Source organism: Nomascus leucogenys, chromosome 21, assembly GCF_006542625.1.
Source record: "Nomascus leucogenys isolate Asia chromosome 21, Asia_NLE_v1, whole genome shotgun sequence".
NCBI lineage: Eukaryota > Metazoa > Chordata > Mammalia > Primates > Hylobatidae > Nomascus > Nomascus leucogenys.
In genome coordinates, this window is record NC_044401.1 from 60,450,649 (window position 1) to 60,467,643 (window position 16,995).

A 16,995-nucleotide genomic window follows, 5' to 3' on the forward strand; every position below is an offset into this window, starting at 1 on the left:
GCCTGGAAAATCGGTGGAGTAAGGAGGTGGCATGGTAGAGGGGTTACAAATTCACGTTCTGGCAGAAAACAAACCCTGGCACAACTACCAGCTGGCTCTGTGACTCTGAGCATATAACCTGACCTCTCGGATCTTCTATTTCCTCATTAGCAGAAAGGGGTCAAAACAGTACCTACTACATAGGAGGCCCAGAAAGATGGATGAGACCATGCAGTGAGGGCGCCTGGCTAGCCCGTGGTACATGAGCACTTCTTACCACTACTGTCCATCATTATTACAAAAAAGAAGAAAAGAGGACTGCTGCCATCATAAGGCTATTTCTCCAAGTTGACATGTATTTCCCGTGGGCTCAGATCAACTTAACTCCCTCCCAACCTAAAGAAGGTCCCCTTTAAAATGGCAATAACCATCAACAACACAAGTTCACATTTCACATCCTCATGTTTCTATTCAGAAATGGTAAGAAGGCTAAAGTAACACGGTGGCCACATTGGGTCAGAACTTCTATCTCTACATTTACAGTCTGAGTGCTGGGGAGTCAGATGGAGACTCGACCCCAGAAGAAAGTGCACTCTTGGGCGAGTTAGTGGGTGAGGGAAGATAAACAACCAAAAAGTAAGCAGAGTTGCTTTGGATGAGCTGTTAGGATGTGTTAAAAGCTCCATGCTGAGCTGAGTGCCTTCCACATATTATCTCAGTGAATTCCCAGAATAATTGATACAGTAGGAGTATCCACACTGATTCACCATGTACACACTGAGGACCTTTCATCCAGCACATGCGGAGGCTCCTCGAGGGGACTCGGAGTGAAGACAGACTTGGTCTCTACCCCCTCGGGTCTTAGTCAAGCTCCAGTTGAAGTGTGGTCATTACTACAGTAAATGAACAGCCCATTATCTCTGCCTCAGGGGATCAAGAGGAAGTTTCTAGAGTAGGAGACATTTCAATCAGGGCTCAGAGAGCCTGCCAAGCAACGGGAATGAGGGCACGTCCCACATGAAGCAAAGGCATCTGAGTTCATGGCCCCACTGGGGATTGGCAGGCATGAGTTGCAGCTGCAGGACAATAAGCGTAGGAGAGTGAGTGGAGAAACCCAGGTGGGGCCAGACCACGTGAGGCACTGATGGGTTCCATCAGGGTGGCCATGGGCTCCATACTCCACAGAAGGCTGTTCAGATGGGGAAGCAGGTGGTGAGGGTTCCATTTGGGGGGCATCACTGACAACCACGTGGAAGAGAGAAATGCCCAGAGGTAGGGAGGCCACTAAAAGGCTATCTCAGTTATCCAAGTGAAAAGGCTGGCAGGTGCAGAGCTCAGCAGCCCCATGCTGGCAGGCGGTAGAGCCTGGTGGTCAAGAATATGAGTCCTGAAGTCACCATGCCTAGTTTCAAACCGCTGCTCCTCCATTCCCAGCTGGGCCACTCGGACTTCACAGTGCCATCTATCTGGCTCATTATAAGTCCTAACAATGGTCAAACTCCCAGGAGGTAGAGTGGGCACAGATTAGTTCCTGGGGAAAACCAAGAGAAAAAGAAGTCTGATGACTGCAAAGCTTCTAGCTTGGGTATCTTTGGCTGGTGGTGAGTCCACTGACAAAGCTATGGAACACAAGAGGGCAAATAGAATGGAGGAAGGGAGATGACAGCATCATGGGGTCCTGCTAACTTACAGCTAACATAAGTGGAGATGCCCATCAGGGATTTGAGCAGAAATCTAGAAATCAGCAGAGAGGTGGGACCGGGAGCTATATCTTTGGGAGGTGTTGGCATAAATGGCTGCTGGAAGCCTTGGGAGTAGATGAGATTACCCAAGGGGATCGGTAGAAAAAGAAGGCAAACAGGCTGGAGATGGGGCTGTAACATTTCAGATGTTTTAAGGTCAACTGTATATGCCCTGAGAAGTCCATGTTTACTACCAGGAAAATGTTTGTAGGAGGCACAGAAATAGCACAGCATTAAGCCAAAAAGGAGTGACTAACCTGAAAACGTGATGCTTTGGGGTAGGACAGTCAGAGGGGGCTCACAGATCAAAAGTCTGTATCGCAGGTGTCTGGACTCTCAGGCTACATATACAATTCCCTAAGGAATGTCCTGCTTTATCTGCCTCCCGAATCCGTGGTGAAAGGTAGTAAACTGGGGTGATGGGGTACATCCTGGCAGAGGCTATGTGGGGAAAGCAGAGATCACTCTAGGAAAGAAAGCGTCTTTTAAAAAACAATCCTGTCTGCCCCCACCAAAAAGAAATAAAAGAAAGAAAAAAATGAAGGAAAAAAGGAAAGGAAGGAAAGGAAAGAAGGGAGGGAGGAAGAGAGGGAGGGAGGGAGGGAGGGAGGGAGGGAAGGAGGGAAAGAAAAAAAGACAGTGAGAAAGAGAGAGAAAGAAAGAAAACGAAAGAGAAAGGAAAAGAGAGAGAAAAAGAAGAAAGAGGGAAGGAAGGAAGGAAGGAGAGAAGGAGAGAAGGAGGGAAAGCGGAATGAAGGAAGGAAGGATGGAGGGAAGGAAGGAGGGAGGGAGGGAGGGAAGGAAGGAGGGAGGGAAGGAAGGAAGGAGGGAGGGAGGGAGGGAAGGAAGGAAAGAGGGAGGAAAGTAAGGAAGGAAGGAGGGAAGGAGGAAAGTAAGGAAGGAAGGAGGGAAGGAGGGAGGGAAGGAAGGAGGGAGGGAGGGAAGGAAGGAAGGAGGGAGGGAGGGAGGGAGGGAAGGAAGGAAGGGGGGAGGGAGAGAGGGAGGGAGGCAGGCCCCAGCCTGTTTCCCTGAATTCCCATTTATTAGCTGAGTAAGTGGCCAACATATCTTGGGACTTAGGATATTGCTCGTCTGGTGAATATTTACTTAAAAATTGCCATACCAGGGGGTGAGGAGCACAGAACAAAGGGGAAATACTGTGGTTCTTTCCTTTAGGCAGTTTAACATCTATGTAGTAAAGATTAAACAAACCCTAGGGTCAGCAAACATTTTTCCAAAGGGTCAAATGGTAAACATTTCACACGCTGAGGGTCATCACAGCTCTCTGTCACAACTACTCAACTCTGCCCTTGAAGAAGGAAAGCAGGACAATCCCAAAAGAAAAACTGCAGCTATGCACCAATAAAACTTTATCTACAAACACAAGCAGCTGTCTGGATTTTTCCGGTGGGCTACCATTTACTAATCCCTGAACCTCCAGAGGAGGATGGACCAATCCTCTGCCTGGCAGTTCCCAAGAGGCATCTCACACTCAGAAGTCACTAAAATTAGGAAGAGCACAGACCTCTTGCTAGACCAGAAGGAAGAGAAAGAAATAAGGAATATCTGGACCTGTTGAGGATTCAGTGGGATAAAATGAATTGATGGCTCACTTTACAAAAATTTCCAGGTCTTCTCTGTCATTTTTCTCTGCACTTTTAGTAAAATTTTAGAGACCGTGGAAAACCTGAGGTTCTCTCTGAAGACATCTCCTCTTAGAAACAAATTCCTAGCCCGTGTGGTGGCTCACACCTGTAATCCCAGCACTTTGGGAGGCTGAGGTGGGCGGATCACTTGAGGTCTGGAGCTCAAGAACAGCCTGGCCAACATGTAGAAACCCCATCTCCACTAAAAATACAAAAAATTAGCTGGGCGTGGAGGTGGGCACCTGTAGTCCCAGCTACTCAGTAGGCTGAGACAGGAGAATTGCTTGAACCCATGAGGCGGAGGTTGCAGTGAGCTGAGATCGCACCACTGCACTCCAGCTTGGGTGACACAGTGAGACTCCATCTCAGACAAACAAACAAACAAAGAAGAAACAAATTCCTGCTTCTAGGTTTCGGCAGAAAGGAAGGAGATTAACATTCTGTTTCCAAAGATCTTCCCCTCCCCCTTCCCCCTCAACAACTGCAGTCCTCTCATGGAAGGCCAGGCAAGCAGATGTATGTAACTGTCCACTTCTGCCCATATTGTTGGCTCTGCTACTCAGGAAAGAAGAAAAATCACACTGGGTCTCCAGCTCCTCTGGAAGCATGAACCAGGATGCACATTCTCCCCTGGGACCACCTCAAAGGGATTGTGCCTCTTATAACCAACCTGGAAGGATGAATGATGCTGATAATTCTTGCAGTAATTTCTTGCCCCGAACTGGGAAGCTGAATGCCAGCAGGTGCATGCATTACCTAGTGTCTGCCGTCACTTGGAGAGCTGCGCTAACGATGACCAGGGCAGAGCTGTGGGAACCACCATCTTCTTCTGCAGGAGGGCTCACTCAAGTCTGATATGCCTAAGAATGTAACAACTTTTGAATTTTGAGTTTCTTCCTTAAGACCTGGATTTAGACCAATAATTCTCAAGGACTCTTGTTCAGTAACAGTCCAGTTTCCTGGGAACGGTGAAGAAGGGTGTGAGGTGTTCAGGTCAAAGGCAAATAAAGTAGGAGGGAAGGAAGGGAAGGAGGGAAAGAAAGGAAAGGAAAAAAGGACAGACAAGACAACGGCCTGGGCCGGGGACTACTTTAAACCACAAAGAAGTGACTAGATGGCTGTTTTTCTTTCTGCTTCATCCCAGAATGTCTCTCATTACTATTAGTGGCAAAAACTGCAATTACTTTTGCACCAACCTAAACAACCTGTACCCAAGGCAATGAAATTTCCCAATGTCCTGGAGTTCTAAAATCATTTTGAATATACAGTCAGAAGGACTTGGGTCAATTGAGTGTGAAAATAACATAAAACAGAGCGTCCCCCAGGCCCGCTGGATGATAAACCACTATGCAAAAATAGAAGATATCAGAAGTAGAATTTTAGACAGAAAACAAATTTCACAAAATACAGCATGTATTTAAAATAAATAAAAATATTATTAATTAGAGCTGAGCACGGTGGCCAGCACCTATAGTTCCAGCTACTCAGGAGGCTGAGGCAGGAGGATTGGTTGAGCCCAGGAGTTCAAGTCTAGCCTCAGCAACATAGAAAGACCCTATCTCTTAAAAATATATATGAACAAATAAAAATAAGAACCACATCATCTTGAGATCTTTGTATTGGCCAGATGCCATGTGAGGTGCTTTCTATAGTCTGTGAAACCATCTCAGGAGTTCTCTGAGGTGGGAACTGTCACCATCCTATTCTCCAAGTCAGGAACCAGTGGGATGAGTGAGGTGGACTTCGCCAGGAGTCCTAGGGTGGGCATATAGGAGGCAGGGCTTGAGCCCGGGCTGTACCCGCACCACAAAATCAGCAGCCCCAGCAGCAGGACTGTTCTTTGTAACTCCATAAGGAAGGGACTAGGCTTTTCCAGCCCTCATTTTGCAGATGAGGGAACTGAGTTTCAAAAGTGGCCCTGACAAACCCCAAGGTCACTCAAGGCTGGCAGGGGCAGAGCTGGAATTCCAGCACAAATATTGTGGTCTGGAGGCCTGCATGTGATAGGCTCTCTCCTTCCAGGGGGTCCTCCCTGAGTCCCCAACCTTTATGCCACCATTTCTGAAAGGAGCCAAGCTGGTCCTTGAGCCAACCTGGGGCGGCTTTGCTGACCCCCCACAGCTTCAGCAGAAGGGCAGAGTCTCTGGGGATGCCTGCTGGGGACAAGTCACTGCCTGCCTCTTCCTTTAATGCCAACAGCTCTCGAACCCCCACATGCAGGAGGAGAGCTGCCCTGACTCCACTGCTGGCTCCACTCCTTTCCCACATGGATAAAACCTGAGGTTAGAAAACACCGCTCAGAAGTGACTCATTCCTGACTTCCCTGCCAAAAACAACACCCATTTACGTAACTTGCTCACACACCAATCTTTTCCTCCTCCTCAGGGTGACTGCCCTGTCAAACCAAGGCTGATCTTCCTCACAAACTGGCCTTCCGTTTCCAGCAGAGGCAAATCAAATTGCCCTTTCCGCCCTCATCTCTCTGCTAACCGGGGTCAGAGGTAGCCCAACCAACGTGTCCCTCCCACACTGTGTTGCGGTGACTTCTGGAAGGGATGTGAGATTTCCTATCTAACATTGGTTCTTGGGCTGATTTCTTAAGCCAACCTCAAAAAAAAAAAAAGAGTGTGGTATAGGAAAGGCCTCATGAACCAGGGATCACTCTCTCTGCTGAATTTGCAGGCCAGTTTCCTGACGGAGCACTTCTCACATTTTCCATCTCTAGCTGCTTACGTGCAGAAAAGAAAACCCTTTTCGGGTGTGTCTGTAGACTAGACTTTGGCATAGGAATAGACGTGGGCAGCCATTTGATACATGAAATTCCCGGTGCTTCTGAATCCAGAAGCAATTAGTCCAAAAAAATGTTTAACTATCTATCCCCATAATGTGCTAGGAGGTTCTCTATGGTCATGTCAGCCTTTATATCCCAAAACATCTGTATTGGCTTAAAAAAACAAAAATAAAAAACGAGATATGTCCAAAGATAGCCTCTCCTCCTGTTCATTCCAGGTAAGACAGCCCCTGTCCTTCTGTAAGGAAGAGGAAGCGAAGGGAACTTCCCCCAGGCGCTGGTGGGAACATCTTAGGAGGAAGGAACATAGAAATTGGCAAGGACTCGAAGGACGGATATGAAAGTGCCGTGAGCCCTGCTGAGCCCTGTGTGTGCCAAAAATTAATTCATAAGCAAATGCTTATTTTATAGTTTCCCACTTGCTACAAAACATCAAGCCACAAGGAAATATTTCTTCTGGGGGCTGGCAGGAAGCGGGTGGCACCAGAGTGGGGAGAAAGAAAGCAGGAAGTTCTCTTCAAGACAAGCGTGATCCTATCACCTGACAACGTGTCACCCGTTTGTGGAAAATCCATGGGCTGTGGTACTGTCTCCTTGTTCCCATAAGCAGAGGGTTCAATGTGAAGCCTGCTCTGATGGCAGCCAGGTAGGAGAAGTCTGAGAGTCACGATCTACCCTCAGATATCACCACTGCAGGAGCCGGGGCAGGAAGAAAAGATGCTGGGAGACTTGGGGACACCACCCCTGGGAGTCCATTATGCCAGACTGGGAAGTAACCTGTATTTGGCTTCCAGGCATTTCAGGGCTTTAGATGATGATGTGTTGGATGACAGGGTTTCATAATAAGGGAGCAAACCCTCCATGAGAGTGCATAGCAAGCACTGTATGTCATCATTTGTGGATTCTCATAAATTGAATCCTCTAGGGTCTGGACAACGAAATCTAGAATTTCTGGAGTGCTGTGATTCCCAGTGAGCTTATCCTAAGGCAGGACTGAATTTTCATACAACATCCAGAAGGAGAAGGACAAGAATCGACACTTTTGCAAAGAAGGGATTTAGTATCCAGGGAGATCCAAACTCTTCAACTGCAGAGACAATGGTGTCTCCCTTTCCTGCAGCTGTAGCATCCAGCTTGGGGGCCTGGCTGACCCATGGTAGGTGCTCAATCGATTATAATGGGGGTGGTGGTGAGGGAGGCAGTCCCCAAAGGTGGTCCCCAACAATTCTCTCTTTTTATATATACACTCTCCTAACAATAAGGGGTGGAGTTTTTCTCTCCGCCTTTGAAATGGGGCTGGCCTCATGTCTGGCTTTGACCAATAGAATGTGGTAGAAGTGACATTCTAGGAATTCTAAACTCAGGCTTTGAAAAGGCTTCTTGAAACACTGCTTCTCAGAACCCAGTCACCATGTTCTAAGAAGCCCAAAGCACTCAGAGAACCAAGGTACTCCAGGCAGTACCCCCAGCTGAGCTCTCAGCAAAGGACCAGCACCAACCGCCACAGTCATACAAGTGACCATGTAAGCTGTTCTAAGACCAGTCAACCCCCTGATGGCTGCAGACCCAGCCAAGATCACACAGAGCAAAAGAATCACCCAGCTGAGCCCAAGCTCACAGAATCATGCTAGGCACCAAAATGGCTATTGCTTTAGGCTATTAAATTTTTAGGTGGTTAGTTAATCAGTGACAGATAACTACAGGTGGAGGTGGGACAGACAAGAGGTACAGGATATTTTATCATGGGTTGTGTCCAGCTCTGGAACTCTGAGTAAGTCATAACCTCCTTGAGCTTCTGTTTCCTTGAGCCACTGTGCCCAGCCTGCCCTAAATATTTTAAATCTGCAGTTGGTTGAATCCACAGATGCGGAATCGACAAACACAGAGGGCAGACTGTATACATTTCTGGAACTGTGTAGGCCTGCCTGCTTCCCTGCAATTCCCCTTTCTACCACCTGTCATCAGGAAACATGGCTCTCAAGAAGGCCAGCTGACCACAGACCCATTTCCCTTCCTGAGACCCTCCACGGTGCACTGAACAGGAAGTGACCGTGCTCCACCAGCTCCGGCCAGAACCCACCATGTCTTCAGTGGAGCACAGCATCTCAGCAATCATTAATGGCCGCATTGCAGTCTCAGGCCAAGTCAGGCTCACTTCCCAGCTGGCCACTTACTACTTTGAACCAACTTCTCAACAGCAAAACGAAACTCTGAATCACTCCCCCTGGGGCTTCAAGGTTCCTGTCCTTAACTGGCCCCAGACACAACCCTAGTTCCACATCATTTTCTCCAGAGAAAGAGAAGCTTGGGGCCAAGGGGCTCTGACAAGTCAAGTCTAGGCTAGAAGACATTTTCCTGGAAACATCGGCCTCCTATGAGACACGGGGTTAGACTGCACCCCCCAGGGGTCACAGAAGCAGGGAGGAGAAAACAGCATGTGCGTGCGGCCCCTTGGGGCCACACCCTTCCATCCTGGCATGGGCCCACAGGCCCCCACACCACCCCTGAGTACCCCCAAGAGAAAACAGCCCTGCTCCACACGTGGCTGAACTGCTGTAACTCCACCATGGCATTTCATCTGGAGCCTGGATGTATGAGTAATAAATGTGTGAAAACATGAAACTAATATTCATAATTACCTTACAAGATAAAGAACTTGAAGGAAAAACAGCTTCTGTGTGCCTGGCCGTCACCATCAGGGTGCTCCATGAAAAACATGGCATCGCACCAGAGCCACAGACATCGTCTCCCCAGGAGCCTCAGTGCTGGCGGCCCTCAGCCCCACCAGCCACTGTACTTCATTGTTAGTCCTTAATTAATGGTGCCTTTGTGCACCTGGTCATCCCGATGCCAAGCCCAGAGCTGAATGGGACCTCTGACTTCTCTCCCACGTCTAATCAGGTGCCATTTCAGCCAACATTTACCGAATATCAGCAGGTCCGTGCCTGGGCCTGGTGCAGGGAGTGACAGGGTCTCTGTGATATCCTGTCCCTCACCTCCACCCTTTAGTCCCAGCAACGTTCAGACTCTCATTCCCTGCCCTCCTTTCTTTTATTTGTTGATTGACATATAACATAGGTACAGTAAAACACACCAATTTTAAGCATATGGCTGAGTTGTTGTTTTTTTTCTTTTTTAAACTTTTATTTTAAAATCATGGGTGCAATTGCAGGTTATATAGGTAAGCTTGTGTCACGGGAGTTTATCATATAGATTGCTTCACCACTCTGGTATTAAATCTAGTACCCATTAGTTATTTTTCCATCCTCTCCCTCCTCCTGACCTCCACCTTCCCAAAGGCCCCAGTGGGTGTCATTCCCCCTATAAGTGTCCATGTGTTCCCATCATTTAGCTCCCGCTTATAACTGAGAACATGCGGTATTTGATTTTCTGTTCCTGTGTTATTTTGCTAAGGATAATGGTCTCCAGCTCCATCTGTGTCCCAGTAAAGGACATGACCACAGAGTTTTAAACATGTGCACACTCATGTAACCACCACCCAAACAAAGAGGTCGAATATGTTTCCAGCACCCAGAGAGCTCTCTTGTGCCATTATGAGAAAATATCCTCTCCCAAGATATGAACTCTTTTATCAGAGATTTAAGTTCGGGTTCTCATCAGCTCTTCCATAAATTACTGCCCATTAACTTTTTAATTCTTAGACTGCCTCCTTGGGACCCTGCTTTCCTCAGTTTATCTGTCCTATACTGCCAGGTGTATAGTCCTCCATTACAGCTCCAAAGCCCCTTGGAGGGCTGCACTGCTCCTGCATACGAACCCCAACCCCCATCCAAGGCCCTTCACTTCTACATAGAACTCCTCAGTCTGAAAGACCTAACCCCTGTTCTGGAAACCCAACTGCTGCTCTCACACCTCTGGGCCCTCTGTACCATGGAATATGACAAAGATTCCTCACGCACCAGGTCCATGCCCAATTTCCCCCTTTCAGTCCCATGCCCGTCCTTGAAAGCCCATTTCATCCACAGACCTTCTGCAAACTCCCCAGAGAGATGCTGGTCCTTCTTCCTTGGTGGTTCCCGAGCATCACTTCTACTTCTTGGAGGGCACTAAATGTCATCCTTGAGACATAGCTTCCTATGTGTACATCCACGTATCCTTGTTAGAGGTTCAATTTCTTGAAGACTGAGATTCTGGGATTTCTCAAACTAGTAAAGCTTTAAAATTTGGGGAAGGGAAGGAATAGCAACCTAGGGTTTCCAACTTCTAATTTGGCCAACAGAAAAAAAAATCTATCATCCATAATCAACACCATTTCATTAAAGAAGACACGCGGATAAGAATAAAGATTGGAGAGGTATAATCTCAGAGTAAAATGGCCAGGTCTTCAAACTGAATACATTGGTTTATGAAAAATCCACCACATTGCCCTCATTTTCCACACTTGACTATGCCTGGAGAAAATTCTCATAGACGAACCGGCTCCCACGTCTGGAAACCATTGCCCCATCATCGCCCCTGGTATAGCAGCACATACACTGAAAGGGCTCAATGACTATTCAATTCAACTGCTCTAATCACAGGAAATCACGTGGTTCTAAGACAAGGAGCATTTCAGCTCTGCTTCCTCCCAACACAGGAGCCCAGAACATAGCAGTGGCTGGGCAACATTCCATTGATGAGAAGGACTGCAGGACCCACCCACACACACGACAAAATAAAAAGCAATCCCAACGTGTACAACTCGTGCCCATGTGACAACTTAGACAAGCAGTGGGCCTTGCCATTGGCCCAAGTGCCTAACTCATTGTCGCAAATCCCAACCTGGTGCAACACATGATAATAAACTTCAAAAGTGTACGTTGGGGCAAGTGGGGACTGGAAGGTGAAAGAAAAGGGCCACCGCAGTTGGCTGCACAGGTTGTGCCAAGGCACAAGGGTACTGGCTGGAGGAGCAAGCAAGGACTGAAATCTCACCTGTGCTGCACCTGCCAAGCCAGGCACCCTGGCCTGGGGCACAGTGACTCACAGGAAGAAACGCCCTTTTCAAAGTTGCACAAAGAACCAAGACTTCATTAATCGAGACTCTGAATTTAATTCAAGGCCAAGAATATGTCAGGTCAAATATATATGTCAGGGTGAATTTTATGGTATGTGGATTATATCTCAATAAAGCTTTTATCAACATATATATATGTGTGTGTGTATGTGTACACAAGTCTGCACATAGACACACGTCCAAAAAAAAACTCTTATTCAGAGAGCTAACAAAGAAGGAAGAGTGCATGAAGGAAGTATGAAAAATATTTAAAGGAATCATATATAAAAATTATGTTATTTATGTATTATTAAAATTCAGGTTCTAAGATGACTGTTGTGGAAGAAAAAATAAAAATTTTTAAAGGATATCTATAAAAAGAGAACTAGAAACAGAATTTGAGTTTTTATTATTAGTTTTAAATATATATCATATCTACCTTTCAAAAAGTCATCTATTCATTTCTGACTAACATAGCCTGGTCTCTCTATTATTTCAAATTGCTTTGGCTTTATTAAACTTTCAGTTAAAAGGTAGGGAAATTTCTCATAAGCAACAGCTGCAGTATCCATAGATACATAAAAGTTAAATCTTCTAAATAGCACACACAGTTCAAACTCTTCTGGTCATCTTGTGATGAGATCCCCTATAATCCTGGATAAAAAGTGTAAATAAACTTCATGCAATCATTTACTTATTCAACAAACATTTATGGAGTGCCCACTATGTCCTAGATCTTAGGCCAGTTTTCTTTGCATATTCTCAGTGTTTTATCAATTTTCAAATGTAACTCATGTTCTGGAACCAAGTCTGATTTATGACCAAATGATCACAGCAGGATACTAGTAGAACTCATTTTTCAAAACAGAATTTTGTGCCCTCAGAATGAGCTGTCTCCCAAACAATCCTTGGTACCACCCAGGCATCTGGCTCCCAGAACAGACTCTCCTCCTGCTCAGCAGGGATGCCACACCAGCAGCCAAGCTGCCTTCCTACCTGGATGGTGGTGTTGCCTCCTTCCAGAAGGGCAATGGCCAGGAGAATGCTTTCATGGAACACTCGGTCACTGGATGCGTTCATGATGAGGTCGATAACTAGATTGGAAGCCCCCTCCTTGTCAAGGTGACACTGAACCTCGGCCAGACTCATCTCACCCCTGCTCATAGAGCTGGATCCGGAACCTCCCCCTAGGAAAACGGAATATTGTTTTTACTAAGCACAATCAGAACAGCTAATGTTTGCTGCATACTTACTATGCACCAACACTTTATGCACTAAATGCTTTACCCATGTTCATCTCTTTTAACCCTTTTAACCCCACAAGGAAAATACTGATTATTAACACAGAGAGATGAAGGCGCTTGCCCAAGGATACCCAGCTTGTCAGCAGCAGAGATGGTGTTTGAATTCAGACAGGTAAGATGAAAAAAGAATGATACATTTCCAGCAAGGGACCTAAAGCCAGCCAGCAAAGACTCTCCCTTACATTAAAACACAATTACTTGTGGCAGAGTTCAGAACTGGTTTCAGAAACAAACTAAAGTCAAACACTTCTTAGAACACTCTCAAGGAAGCTTAGCCTGTAATGATCACTGTAGCCCTCTTTTTAACAAGCCCACTCTAACCCCCAACTTACTCTTTTACATAATTTACCTGTTCATTCATTCAACAAATGTTTGCTCAGTGCTTGGCATGGAGCCAAGAGCTGGGGATGGGGGAGTGAACAAAACACAGTTGCTGTTCTCACTGCACTTCAGAGGAGATGAGTATACTTAAGAAGAGAGGACCTATGCCGTTTAGAATGGATTCTGACTGTGTTTGGAAGGTACATATTTAAGGACTTGACTTGTATTACTATTGGCAATAACTAAACCATGAACGCACATGGAGAAATGGGCTGATCAGCTTCAAAAAGCAGAAAATTGTCTATCTGTCCTTTTGTGCAGAACTCAATTCCAATGTCACCTCCTTTATGCTGCTTGTCCTTGACTTGTCCTTATATCTATAGCACAAGGTAGAAATTGGGTTGCACATTCTCTCTGCTACAGCTTCTCAGAGCAGAGTCTGTCTTGCATTTCCAAATCCCTGTCATGATGCCTCCCCAAGGGCTTCACATAATTGTTAAATGACCTCACTACAGAAAGTAAAGAGAATGGTTTTGAGAGATTATGTGAAGAACCTCTGCATCGATTTTTGGATTTGAAAGGCCAAGTTCCCATCTCTAGGATGCCTTGAGAACTGCATCTTCACTGCTCCATGAACTGGGCAGCTATGCTTCCAGTTTTCATTTAGTGAGAAGTCCAAGCTTCCTCCTTAGCATGTGCTAGGACAAATTAAGTGTACACTGAGTATTTCTGTGCTATGCATGGAACCCACCAAGGATCTGAAGCTGCCCCACGGTCATCACGATAAGACAGGAAATCAGGCAACTCACATCCGCGCATTGAGCACTGCCTAAAAACAAACTAGGTAAGACCCACCTTTGAGTTCCATGTTTTTGTATCTTTTACCTGTAATTGTGCTTAAACTGATTTAAAGTAAGCACTTCTGTACAGGGATGTTTTTTGTAAACTCCCATAGGAGTTTGTGGATGTACACAGCATGGGCATTAGAATTAGATATACCAGGCTGAAATTACAGACCAGCCACTAACAAGCTTCCATTTCCTCTGTGGAACTGGGATAGACTGTACCTATCATATAATGAGTAGCTGGGAGGAGAAAATGAGATAAAGAATGCAATGCACTTAGGAAAGCCACTGGCATTCAGTAAATGTATAATAAACGGCAGCTTTCACTATCCTGGGTGCCAATATCCTCATCATTTTATGGAAAGACAAGAGTCCTAACAACCACGGGACAAAGTGCAATAAAATCAAATCCCTCAAATCATTCAAATATCACCAAGATGGTCACTGCATGGGAAGGAGGAGCAAAAGGCTTAGCCACTATCTAGTTGCAGGGAAATGCTAGTTTGCAGGAAACTATGTTTAGACATCAATTTGATGGTAGACCAAAGACGAAACAAGTTGCTAAAAAATACACTTGCAACACAAATTCATCTGTTGTTAGCATTTCAACCTGTTAGGAGGAAACATGTAGCTATCATAGAACACACCTGATTCACACATGAAGCTAATTACACCACAAAGCGTACCTCCTCCCCCGGGCTTGCTGGGTCCTCCTGGTGACAGTGGGCCATTGCCAAAGCTGGTAAGGCTCTCTCTTCTTCCCGAAGGTCTGATGTTTCCATAGTAACGGTTGACCAGAATTTGCCTGAGCGCCTCACCCTTAATTCAAACAGGATAATAAAATCAGGTTCTGCATTTAATGCATAACTGAGTGACGAATATTCAAAACACACAGGGGTACTCAGTTATAATTGGCCCAGTTTCGCTTGGCGAAAAAATAAATTATTAATAGAAGCATTTAGAAACTCTGAAGTTAACTTCAATATTTTCTCAGAAAACCAGATGTTTTTTAAAAAATGGTAGCAATCTAAAATATTGACTGAAGTACCCTCTCACACAATGATAAGACAGAATAGTAATTTTGGAGGACGACTAACAACAACAAACAAAAATCTCTTTGGGGTAAGTTGATAAAATTAAGACAAATTGAAAATGCTTACAGGTCAGCTTCCACATAGCAATATAAAAATGTTATTTCAAGCACAAGGTTTATTCCCAAGATCCGAAAAAATATTAAGATATCAGAGTAATACAGTAAGATAATACAATAAGCCAAGAGTAAGCCTTTCTTACAAAAATAGTCAACGGGCCAAATGGTTAAAAAAAAAAAAAAGACAAACAAAAACGACAACAAAAACCTCATAATGCTATAGGAAATAAATTAGTGGCATGAGTGGCAGATATCAAATATATTAAAAAAACCCAACATAGATAAAATGGCATTTTGTCTGGAATCTTCTTTAAAACAATACAGGAGAGAAGGGGAAGCAGTGAGAGATATAAGTGAGACAAGAGTGGGCATGAGTTGACAGTTGCTGTTGAAGAGGAGTTATGAATGAGGGGTTTCAAAACCTTTCTGACTCCTTTCATATACATTTCAACCTTTCTGTAATAAAATTGTTTAAAAATGTAAATATCAAAGAGCCCTGAACAGGGATATAGTAACTCTTTATTATTACTCTAACCAAAAAACCTCCGCTGCTCAGTAATACTGGGGGGCACTGGCAGGCCAGTAACCAGAGGCAGCACGCATTCTGCATTCTCAGCTCTACACTTTCAGCTGCGCTCCTAAGGGGCCCCAAGACCACCTCCTGATCTGAAGGTTCTACAAGTCAAAGGCTGTATAAATTTTCCCTGGACTCCTTTCCAGAATCAAAGTAGCAAGTCATGGAGTTCCTCTGGTGCATCATCAAGAGAGGTGAGGGAGAAGAAGTCTGGCCGAGAGGAAAGGTGTTGAAATCTAGCAGGTCTCTAAAACAGAGACTCCAGAGTTCTTCTGAAGAGACCTGCAACTGAACCATGAGTCAGTAGAATTTACAATGATTTGTTAATAAGCTCTGAGAATAGGTCTGGAGATTTCAAGTGAGGCATTTGCAAAACAAGATGGGAGGGAGCAGACTGAAGCGGGGACCCTGGGAAATACAAGGCACCCTGCGAGAAGTGGGGAACCAAGGAAGAAAGGAGATAGGCAGGAAACTCTTGGCTCCTGTCAATCATCAAAACCGCCGAAAGTCCCAGAAAGGGTTTATCTACTCTGTTAATTCATGCTGCTAATTAAAGATTCCAGGGACAGATTGGGATGGGATAAACAGGGGAGATGGGAGGGGACTGATTTTTAAATGAATGTGCAGAAAACAAAAAAATCCCAAATTTCCTCTCTCCATTCCACCCACAAATATGTCTCTCTTCATAGTTCGGCAAAGGAGGGTAACTTCTATCAGCTCATGAAACTCATTTCCCACTGGACCGACTGTAAATTCAAAATTCCAAGAGTGCTTCAAATGGGTAAGTCACTTGTGATATTTTAAGTACTTTTTAAATAAACTGCTCACAGGTGGGGAAGAAAGTTTCAGGGCAAGATTCTTTAATGACTTAGAAGACCCCATTCCGGAACAAAGATAAAACTTTACTGGTATTCCAGTCTCAGGCACCGGTGTGAACACATCAGCGCTCTCTGAAGAAGTCACTGGGAACACAGTGATTTAAAAGGCTGACTTCATAAGAGAAGCACAAGTTTGAAAGCTACATTCAAGAAAGCCTACAAAGAAAGAATTGAGGGAAAGAAAAGGTTGTCTCCATGTTGAATATGATAGATTAAATATGATTTCCCTTTTTAAATATTATAATGCATCTATTTGATTTTCTTTCAATATGACACAGACTTTGAGTTCCAGCAACAGGAGTGATTGGCAGCTGATGATCCTGAGTCTCTAACTGGATCCCCTTTGGCACTGTGAGAACATTGAGCGCTAGATGGCTGGGCTGAGACCCGTAAGCTGCAGCCAGGGAAGACAGCCAACGTAGCCATCACAACAGGAATCTGAAAGAGCACAGCGTTGAGTGGTCAAGTCAAAGGCAGTATGGTTGTGACCAGTCAATAAACACACATCTCTTAAGGAGGTCTCAACTGGAGCCTGTGCACCACAATTCCACTTGGAGCTAGAGTGACTTGCTTATATTTTCAATTTCTGTTGGTGGCTTTTTTGCCCCCTCCTCGTGGTTTTGAGGGTGAACAGCAAGACCCTGGTCAGTCTGCAGTCAAGCAAGCAGGAGGTAATGAAAGGAGCACGTGGACGCCAGGAACAGGAACTCCACATTTATGCAGCCTGGATGCCAAACTCAAGTTACAAAGGGATCTCACATTACCATTT

General features: G+C 45.2%; 1 protein-coding gene across 8 annotated transcripts in view; it reads right to left on the minus strand.

The window, feature by feature from the left end:
- Positions 1-16,995, minus strand: part of ITPR1 (inositol 1,4,5-trisphosphate receptor type 1) — a 359,375-nt gene that overhangs the window by 100,684 nt on the left and 241,696 nt on the right. For all 8 annotated transcript variants that reach the window (XM_030802235.1, XM_030802234.1, XM_030802233.1 and 5 more), the window contains 2 exons: positions 14,311-14,443; positions 12,151-12,341 (listed from right to left, as the gene is read on the minus strand). In XM_030802235.1, the coding sequence (XP_030658095.1) occupies positions 12,151-12,341; positions 14,311-14,443 (324 nt within the window). The remainder of the gene's footprint in view (positions 1-12,150; positions 12,342-14,310; positions 14,444-16,995) is intronic.